General features: G+C 40.4%; 1 protein-coding gene across 1 annotated transcript in view; it reads left to right on the top strand.

Annotated features, from left to right (window-relative positions):
- The window catches only part of LOC124035374 (ATP-binding cassette sub-family C member 12-like), a 90,417-nt gene extending 81,410 nt beyond the window's left edge, over window positions 1–9,007 (top strand). Inside the window, exons 28-29 of the mRNA XM_046348834.1 lie at window positions 6,744–6,903; window positions 8,896–9,007. Coding sequence (XP_046204790.1) covers window positions 6,744–6,903; window positions 8,896–9,007 — 272 coding nt within the window. The remainder of the gene's footprint in view (window positions 1–6,743; window positions 6,904–8,895) is intronic.
- The last annotated feature ends 2,699 nt before the right edge of the window (window positions 9,008–11,706 follow it).

Raw genomic sequence — 11,706 nt, forward strand, 5'->3', positions numbered from 1 at the left:
AGAGATGGTTGTCCTTCTGGAAGGTTCTCCCTTCTCTGCAGTGGAACTCTGGAGCTCTGTCAGAGTGACCATTGGGTTCTTGGTCACCCCTCTGACCAAGGCCCTTCTCTCCGGATTGGTCAGTTTGGCCGGGTGGCCAGCTCTAGGAAGAGTCTTGGTGGTTCCAAACTTCTTCCATTTTAGAATGATGGAGGCCACTGTGTTCTTGAGGACCTTCAATGCTGCAAACATTTTGTTGGTACCCTTCCCCAGATCTGTGCCTTGACAAAATCTCGGAGCTCTACGAACAATTCCTTCGACCTCATGGATTGGTTTTTGCTCTGACATGCACTGTCAGCAGTGTGACCTTACATAGACAGGTGTGTGTATTTCCAAATCATGTCCAATCAATTGAATTTACCACAGGTGGACTCCAATCAAGTTGTAGAAACAGGATGCACCTGAGCTCAATTTTGAGTCTCATAGAAAAGGTTCTGAATACTTATGTATTTCTAAAAACCTGTTTTAGCTTTTTCGTTATGGGGTAATGTGTGTAGATTGATGAAGAATATACAAGAAGTGTTTGTCAATCGTCAGGCATCAGGTTGTTGTCTTTGTTTTATCTTCTGGTGTGACCTGGATGTGTTGTATATAACCTGGATGTACTGTATATAACCTGGATGTGACCTGGATGTGTTGTATATAACCTGGATGTACTGTATATAACCTGGATGTGTTGTTTATAACTGTATATGGATGTGACCTGGATGTGTTGTATATGACCTGGATGTACTGTATATAACCTGGATGTGACCTGGATGTGACCTGGATGTACTGTATATAACCTGGATGTGTTGTATATAACCTGGATGTGTTGTATATAACCTGGATGTGTTGTATATAACCTGGATGTGTTGTATATAACCTGGATGTACTGTATATAACCTGGATGTGACCTGGATGTGTGGTATATAACCTGGATGTGTTGTATATAACCTGGATGTACTGTATATAACCTGGATGTACTGTATATAACCTGGATGTGACCTGGATGTGTGGTATATAACCTGGATGTGTTGTATATAACCTGGATGTACTGTATATAACCTGGATGTACTGTATATAACCTGGATGTACTGTATATAACCTGGATGTGACCTGGATGTACTGTATATAACCTAGATGTGACCTGGATGTGTTGTATATAACCTGGATGTGACCTGGATGTGTTGTATATTACCTGGATGTGACCTGGATGTGACCTGGATGTGACATGCATGTGACATGGATGTGACCTGGATGTGACCTGGATGTACTGTATATAACCTGGATGTGTTGTATATAACCTAGATGTGACCTGGATGTGTTGTATATAACCTGGATGTGACCTGGATGTGACCTGGATGTGACATGCATGTGACATGGATGTGTTGTATGTAACCTGGATGTGACCTGGATGTGTATCTAGAACAATGTGTCAATACTGAGACAGCAGCTGTATATAACCTGGATATGACCTGGATGTGTTGTATTTAACCTGGATATGACCTGGATGTACTGTATATAACCTAGATGTGACCTGGATGTGTTGTATATAACCTAGATGTGACCTGGATGTGTTGTAAATAACCTGGATGTGACCTGGATGTGTTGTATTTAACCTGGATGTGAACTGGATGTACTGTATTTAACCTGGATGTGTTGTATATAACCTGGATGTGACCTGGATGTGTTGTATATAACATGGATGTGTAGTATATAACCTGGATGTGTTGTATATAACCTGGATATGACCTAGATGTGTTGTATATAACCTGGATGTGTTGTATATAACCTGGATATGACCTGGATGTGTTGTATTTAACCTGGATGTGACCTGGATGTGTTGTATTTAACCTGGATGTGACCTGTATGTGTTGTATATACCCTGGGATGTGACCTGGGTGTGTTGTAAATAACATGGATGTGTAGTATATAACCTGGATGTGTTGTATATAATCTAGATGTGTTGTATATAACCTAGATGTGACCTGGATGTGTTGTATATAACCTAGATGTGACCTGGATGTGTTGTAAATAACCTGGATGTGACCTGGATGTGTATCTAGAACAATGTGTCAATACTGAGACAGCAGCTGTATATAACCTGGATATGACCTGGATGTGTTGTATTTAACCTGGATGTGACCTGGATGTGTTGTATTTAACCTGGATGTGACCTGGATGTGTTGTATATAACATGGATGTGTTGTATATAACCTGGATGTGACCTGGATGTGTTGTATTTAACCTGGATGTGACCTGGATGTGTTGTATATAACATGGATGTGTTGTATATAACCTGGTTGTGTTGTATTTAACCTGGATGTGACCTGGATGTGTTGTATTTAACCTGGATGTGTTGTATTTAACCTGGATGTGTTGTATATAACCTGGATGTGTTGTGTATAAACTGTATGTAACCTGGATGTGTTGTATATAACCTGGATGTGTTGTATGTAAACTGTATTTAACCTGGATGTGACCTGGATGTGTTGTATATAACCTGGATGTGTTGTATATAACCTGGATGTGACCTTGATGTGTTGTATATAACCTGGATGTGTTGTATATAACCTGGATGTGTTGTATATAACCTGGATGTGTTGTATATAACCTGGATGTGTTGTATATAACCTGGATGTGTTGTATATAACCTGTATGTGTTGTATATAAACTGGATGTGACCTGGATGTACTGTATATAACCTGGATGTGTTGTATATAACCTGGATTTGACCTGGATGTGTTGTATATAACCTGGATGTGACCTGGATGTGTTGTATATAACCTGGTTGTGACCTGGATGTGTTGTATATAACCTGGATGTGACCTGGATGTATTGTATATGACCTGGATGTACTGTATATAACCTGGATGTACTGTATATAACCTGGATGTGACCTGGATGTGTTGTATATAACCTGGATGTGACCTGGATGTGACCTGTTGTATATAACCTGGATGTGACCTGGATGTGTTGTATATAACCTGTATGTGTTGTATATAACCTTGATGTGACCTGGATGTACTGTATATAAACTCAATGTGTTGTATATAACCTGGATGTGACCTGGATGTGTTGTATATAACCTGGATATGACCTGGGTGTACTGTATATAACCTGGATGTGTTTTATATAACCTGGATGTGACCTGTATGTGTTGTATATAACCTGTATGTGTTGTATATAACCTGGATGGGTTGTATATAACCTGGATGTGTAGTATATAACCTGGATGTGTTGTATATAACCTGGATGTGACCTTGATGTGTTGTATATAACCTGGATGTGTTGTGTATAAACTGTATTTAACCTGGATGTGTTGTATATAACCTGGATGTGTTGTATATAACCTGGATGTGACCTTGATGTGTTGTATATAACCTGGATGTGTTGTATATAACCTGGATGTGTTGTATATAACCTGGATGTGATCTTGATGTGTTGTATATAACCTGGATGCGTACTATATAACCTGGATGTGTTGTATATAACCTGGATGTGTTGTATATAACCTGGATGTGATCTTGATGTGTTGTATATAACCTGGATGTGTTGTATATAACCTGGATGTGTTGTGTATAACCTGGATGTGTTGTATATAACCTGGATGTGTTGTATATAACCTGGATGTGACCTGGATGTGTTGTATATAACCTGGGTGTGTTGTAAATAACATGGATGCGTACTATATAACCTGGATGTGTTGTACATAACCTGGATGTATTGTATATAACCTGAATGTGTTGTATATAACCTGGATGTATTGTATATAACCTGGATGTATTGTATATAACCTGTATGTGTTGTATATAACCTGCATGTGTTGTACATAACCTGGATGTGTTGTATATAACCTGGATGTATAGTCTATAACCTGGATGTGTTGTATATAAACTGTATTTAACCTGGATGTATAGTCTATAACCTGGGTGTATTGTATATAACCTGGATGTGTTGTATATAAACTGGATGTGTTGTATATAACCCGGAGGTACTGTTTATAACCTGAATGTGTAGTATACAACCTGGATGTGTTGTATATAACCTGGATGTGTTGTATATAACCTGGATGTGTTGTATATAACCTGGATGTATAGTCTATAACCTGGATGTGTTGTATATAAACTGTATTTAACCTGGATGTATAGTCTATAAACTGGGTGTTTTGTATATAACCTGTATGTACTGTATGTAAATGTAATAACCTGGATGTGTTGTATATAAACTGTATTTAACCTGGATGTATTGTATATAACCTGGATGTGTTGTATATAAACTGTATATAACCTGGATGTGTTGTATATAAACTGTATATAACCTGGATGTGTTGTATATAAACTGTATTTAACCTGGATGTGTTGTATATAACCTGGATGTGTTGTATATAAACTGTATTTAACCTGGATGTGTTGTATATAACCTGGATGTGTTGTATGTAAACTGTATTTAACCTGGATGTGTTGTATATAAACTGTATTTAACCTGGATGTGTAGTATATAACCTGGATGTGTTGTATATAAACTGTATGTACTGTATATAACCTGGGTGTATTGTATATAACCTGTATGTACTGTATATAACCTGGATGTGTTGTATATAACCTGGATGTGTTGTATATAACCCGTATGTACTGTATATAACCTGGATGTGTTGTATATAACCTGTATGTACTGTATATAACCTGGATGTGTTGTGTATAACCTGTATGTACTGTATATAACCTGTATGTACTGTATATAACCTGGATGTGTTGTATATAACCTGGATGTATTGTATATAACCTGTATGTACTGTATATAACCTGGATGTGTTGTATATAACCTGGATGTGTTGTATATAACCTGGATGTGTTGTATATAACCTGTATATAACCTGGGTGTATTGTATATTACCTGAATGTACTGTAAATAACCTGGATGTGTTGTATATAAACTGTATTTAACCTAGATGTGTTGTATATAACCTGTATGTACTGTATATAACCTGGATGTGTTGTATATAACCTGGATGTGTTGTATATAAACTGTATTTAACCTGGATGTGTTGTATATAACCTGGATGTGTTGTATATAAACTGTATATAACCTGGATGTGTTGTATATAAACTGTATTTAAACTGGATGTGTTGTATATAACCTGTATGTACTGTATATAACCTGGATGTGTTGTATATAACCTGGATGTGTTGTATATAAACTGTATTTAACCTGGATGTGTTGTATATAACCTGGATGTGTTGTATATAAACTGTATTTAACCTGGATGTGTTGTATATAACCTGGATGTGTTGTATATAACCTATATGTACTGTATATAACCTGGATGTGTTGTATATAACCTGGATGTGTTGTATATAAACTGTATTTAACCTAGATGTGTTGTATATAACCTGTATGTACTGTATATAACCTGGATGTGTTGTATATAACCTGGATGTGTTGTATATAAACTGTATTTAACCTAGATGTGTTGTATATAACCTGTATGTACTGTATTTAACCTGGATGTGTTGTATATAACCTGGATGTGTTGTATATAAACTGTATATAACCTGGATGTGTTGTATATAACCTGTATTTAACCTGGATGTGTTGTATATAACCTGGATGTGTTGTATATAAACTGTATATAACCTGGATGTGTTGTATATAAACTGTATATAACCTGGATGTGTTGTATATAAACTGTATATAACCTGGATGTGTTGTATATAAACTGTATATAACCTGGATGTGTTGTATATAAACTGTATATAACCTGGATGTGTTGTATATAAACTGTATATAACCTGGATGTGTTGTATATAACCTGTATTTAACCTGGATGTGTTGTATATAACCTGGATGTGTTGTATATAACCTGTATTTAACCTGGATGTGTTGTATATAACCTGGATGTGTAGTATATAACCTGGATGTGTAGTATATAACCTGGATGTGTTTTATATAAACTGTATATAACCTGGATGTGTTGTATATAAACTGTATATAACCTGGATGTGTTGTATATAACCTGTATTTAACCTGGATGTGTTGTATATAACCTGTATTTAACCTGGATGTGTTGTATATAACCTGGATGTGTTGTATATAACCTGTATTTAACCTGGATGTGTTGTATATAACCTGGATGTGTAGTATATAACCTGGATGTGTAGTATATAACCTGGATGTGTTTTATATAACCTGTATTTAACCTGGATGTGTTGTATATAACCTGGATGTGTTGTATATAAACTGTATATAACCTGGATGTGTTGTATATAACCTGGATGTGTTGTATATAAACTGTATATAACCTGGATGTGTTGTATATAACCTGGATGTGTAGTATATAACCTGGATGTGTTGTATATAACCTGGATGTGTAGTATATAACCTGGATGTGTTGTATATAACCTGTATTTAACCTGGATGTGTTGTATATAACCTGGATGTGTAGTATATAACCTGGATGTGTTGTATATAACCTGGATGTGTAGTATATAACCTGGATGTGTTGTATATAAACTGTATATAACATGGATGTGTTGTATATAAACTGTATATAACCTGGATGTGTTGTATATAAACTGTATATAACATGGATGTGTTGTATATAACCTGGATGTGTAGTATATAACCTGGATGTGTTGTATATAAACTGTATTTAACCTGGATGTGTTGTATATAACCTGTATGTACTGTATATAACCTGGATATTATATGTCACCCAACAGGGAAGTCTTCTTTAGGAGTGGCCCTGTTCCGCCTGGTGGAACCAGCTGCTGGGACGATCTTCATAGATGGGGTGGACACCAGTGCTATCGGCCTGGAGGACCTCCGCAGTAAACTATCAGTCATCCCCCAGGACCCTGTCCTATTCATCGGCACTGTCAGGTAATACCACTGTCTACACAGTACACTAGTCACCTATAGAAACAGACTGCATAGACCAGGTAATACCACTGTCTACACAGTACACTAGTCACCTATAGAAACAGACTGCATAGACCAGGTAATACCACTGTCTACACAGTACACTAGTCACCTATAGAAACAGACTGCATAGACCAGGTAATACCACTGTCTACACAGTACACTAGTCACCTATAGAAACAGACTGCATAGACCAGGTAATACCACTGTCTACACAGTACACTAGTCACCTATAGAAACAGACTGCATAGACCAGGTAATACCACTGTATACACAGTACACTAGTCACCTATAGAAACAGACTGCATAGACCAGGTAATACCACTGTCTACACAGTACACTAGTCACCTATAGAAACAGACAGAAACAGATTGTTGGAACATCGGGCATCTTGAAATAACTGCAGCACAGGTCGTTTACAACTGTCCTCTATCTGACTGGGTCCAGGTATGACCTCTCTGTCAGCCTGTATTACTGTGTCTCTACCTGACTGGGTCCAGGTATGACATCTCTGTCAGCCTGTATTACTGTGTCTCTATCTGACTGGGTCCAGGTATGACCTCTCTGTCAGCCTGTATTACTGTGTCTCTATCTGACTGGGTCCAGGTATGACATCTCTGTCAGCCTGTATTACTGTGTCTCTACCTGACTGGGTCCAGGTATGACCTCTCTGTCAGCCTGTATTACTGTGTCTCTATCTGACTGGGTCCAGGTGTGACCTCTCTGTCAGCCTGTATTACTGTGTCTCTATCTGACTGGGTCCAGGTGTGACCTCTCTGTCAGCCTGTATTACTGTGTCTCTATCTGACTGGGTCCAGGTATGACATCTCTGTCAGCCTGTATTACTGTGTCTCTACCTGACTGGGTCCAGGTATGACCTCTCTGTCAGCCTGTATTACTGTGTCTCTATCTGACTGGGTCCAGGTGTGACCTCTCTGTCAGCCTGTATTACTGTGTCTCTATCTGACTGGGTCCAGGTATGACCTCTCTGTCAGCCTGTATTACTGTGTCTCTATCTGACTGGGTCCAGGTATGACCTCTCTGTCAGCCTGTATTACTGTGTCTCTACCTGACTGGGTCCAGGTATGACCTCTCTGTCAGCCTGTATTACTGTGTCTCTACCTGACTGGGTCCAGGTATGACCTCTCTGTCAGCCTGTATTACTGTGTCTCTATCTGACTGGGTCCAGGTATGACCTCTCTGTCAGCCTGTATTACTGTGTCTCTACCTGACTGGGTCCAGGTGTGACCTCTCTGTCAGCCTGTATTACTGTGTCTCTATCTGACTGGGTCCAGGTGTGACCTCTCTGTCAGCCTGTATTACTGTGTCTCTATCTGACTGGGTCCAGGTATGACCTCTCTGTCAGCCTGTATTACTGTGTCTCTACCTGACTGGGTCCAGGTATGACCTCTCTGTCAGCCTGTATTACTGTGTCTCTATCTGACTGGGTCCAGGTATGACCTCTCTGTCAGCCTGTATTACTGTGTCTCTATCTGACTGGGTCCAGGTCTAGTTTCTCCAGGTATGACCTCTATGTCAGCCTGTATGTGTCTCTACCTGACTGGGTCCAGGTATGACCTCTCTGTCAGCCTGTATTACTGTGTCTCTATCTGACTGGGTCCAGGTATGACCTCTCTGTCAACCTGTATTACTGTGTCTCTATCTGACTGGGTCCAGGTATGACCTCTCTGTCAACCTGTATTACTGTGTCTCTATCTGACTGGGTCCAGGTATGACCTCTCTGTCAACCTGTATTACTGTGTCTCTAACTGACTGGGTCCAGGTATGACCTCTCTGTCAACCTGTATTACTGTGTCTCTATCTGACTGGGTCCAGGTATGACCTCTCTGTCAGCCTGTATTACTGTGTCTCTATCTGACTGGGTCCAGGTATGACCTCTCTGTCAGCCTGTATTACTGTGTCTCTACAATGTGACTTGTTACCCTGTTGCAGGTATAATCTGGATCCTTTCAACAACTATAGTGACGAGGACATCTGGTCTGCTCTGGATAAGACCTTCATGAAACACACAGTACGTACAGCCTCTATGTGGAACATTAGATAAGGCCTGTTACTGTGGGTTGTCTGACTCTATGGGGATCTGGTTTACTGTAGGTTGTCTGACTCTATGGGGATCTGGTTTACTGTAGGTTGTCTGACTCTATGGGGATCTGGTTTACTGTAGGTTGTCTGCCTCTATGGGGACCATTACATGAGGCCTGTTACTGTAGGTTGTCTGCCTCTATGGGGACCATTACATGAGGCCTGGTTTACTGTGGGTTGTCTGACTCTATGGGGATCTGGTTTACTGTAGGTTGTCTGCCTCTATGGGGACCATTACATGAGGCCTGGTTTACTGTGGGTTGTCTGACTCTATGGGGATCTGGTTTACTGTAGGTTGTCTGCCTCTATGGGGATCTGGTTTACTGTAGGTTGTCTGCCTCTATAGGGACCATTACATGAGGCCTGGTTTACTGTAGGTTGTCTGACTCTATAGGGACCATTACATGAGGCCTGTTACTGTAGGTTGTCTGACTCTATGGGGACCATTACATGAGGCCTGGTTTACTGTAGGTTGTCTGACTCTATAGGGACCATTACATGAGGCCTGGTTTACTGTAGGTTGTCTGCCTCTATAGGGACCATTACATGAGGCCTGGTTTACTGTAGGTTGTCTGCCTCTATAGGGACCATTACATGAGTCCTGGTTTACTGTAGGTTGTCTGACTCTATAGGGACCATTACATGAGGCCTGGTTTACTGTAGGTTGTCTGACTCTATGGGGACCATTACATGAGGCCTGTTACTGTAGGTTGTCTGACTCTATGGGGACCATTACATGAGGCCTGGTTGACTGTAGGTTGTCTGACAGGGATCAAGTGTTGATGATGATGCTGGTGATGATGATAATGGTGATGATGGTAATGATGCTAATGGTGATTATGATGGTGATGATTATGGTGGTGATGGTGTTGGTAGTGATGGCGATTATGATAATGGCGATTATGATAATGCCGATTATGATAATGGAGATTATGACAATGGAGATTATGATAATGCCGATTATGATAATGACGAGTGCGATGATGATCGTGGTGATTGTGATAATGGAGATTGCGATAATGGTGATTATGATAATGGTGATTATGATAACGGTGATGATGACGTTGATAATGTTGATGATAATGCAGATGTTGGTTATGATGGCGATGATGATAATGGTGATGCTGATAATGGGGATGATGTTGGGGATGATGGTGGTGATGATGATGACGATGTTGATGATGATGACGGTGATGATGATGACGATGGTTATGGTGATGATGATGATGATGGTGTTGAGGATGATGTTGGGGATGATGGTGGTGATGATGATGACGATGTTGACCATCACGATGGTTATGGTGATGATGATGGTGGTGGTGGTGATGGTGGTGATGTTGATGACGATGATGATGATGATGACGACGATGATGATGATGATGATGATGATGATGATGATGATGATGATGATGATGATGATGATGACGATGATGACGATGATGATGACGATGATGATGGTGATGATGACGATGATGATGACGATGATGATGATGAGAATGATGAGGATGATGATGATGATGACGATGATGACGATGATGATGACGATGATGACGATGATGATTATGATGAGGCCTGTTACTGTAGGTTGTCTGCCTCTATAGGGACCATTACATGAGGCCTGTTACTGTAGGTTGTCTGCCTCTATAGGGACCATTACATGAGGCCTGGTTTACTGTAGGTTGTCTGACTCTATAGGGACCATTACATGAGGCCTGGTTTACTGTAGGTTGTCTGACTCTATGGGGATCATTACATGAGGCCTGGTTTACTGTAGGTTGTCTGACTCTATGGGGATCTGGTTTACTGTAGGTTGTCTGACTCTATGGGAACATTAGATAAGGCCTGTTACTGTAGGTTGTCTGACTCTATGGGGACCATTACATGAGGCCTGTTACTGTAGGTTGTCTGACTCTATGGGGATCTGGTTTACTGTAGGTTGTCTGACTCTATGGGGACCATTACATGAGGCCTGGTTTACTGTAGGTTGTCTGCCTCTATGGGGACCATTACATGAGGCCTGTTACTGTAGGTTGTCTGACTCTATGGGGACCATTACATGAGGCCTGGTTTACTGTAGGTTGTCTGACTCTATGGGGACCATTACATGAGGCCTGGTTTACTGTAGGTTGTCTGCCTCTATGGGGACCATTACATGAGGCCTGTTACTGTAGGTTGTCTGACTCAATGCGGACCATTACATGAGGCCTGGTTTACTGTAGGTTGTCTGCCTCTATGGGGACCATTACATGAGGCCTGTTACTGTAGGTTGGCTGACTCTATGGGGACCATTACATGAGGCTTGGTTGACTGTAGGTTGTCTGACAGGGATCAAGTGTTGATGTTGATGATGATGATGGTGATGATGATGACGATGGTTATGGTGATGATGATGATGATGATGATGGTGTTGAGGATGATGTTGGGGATGATGGTGGTGATGATGATGACGATGTTGACCATCACGATGGTTATGGTGATGATGATGGTGGTGGTGGTGATGGTGGTGATGTTGACGATGATGATGATGACGATGATGATGACGATGATGATGACGATGATGACGATGATGACGATGACGATGATGACGATGATGATGACGATGATGACGATGATGATGACGATGATGATGACGATGATGATGACGATGATGATGACGGTGAT

This window comes from Oncorhynchus gorbuscha, linkage group LG05 (assembly GCF_021184085.1).
Source record: "Oncorhynchus gorbuscha isolate QuinsamMale2020 ecotype Even-year linkage group LG05, OgorEven_v1.0, whole genome shotgun sequence".
Lineage (NCBI taxonomy): Eukaryota > Metazoa > Chordata > Actinopteri > Salmoniformes > Salmonidae > Oncorhynchus > Oncorhynchus gorbuscha.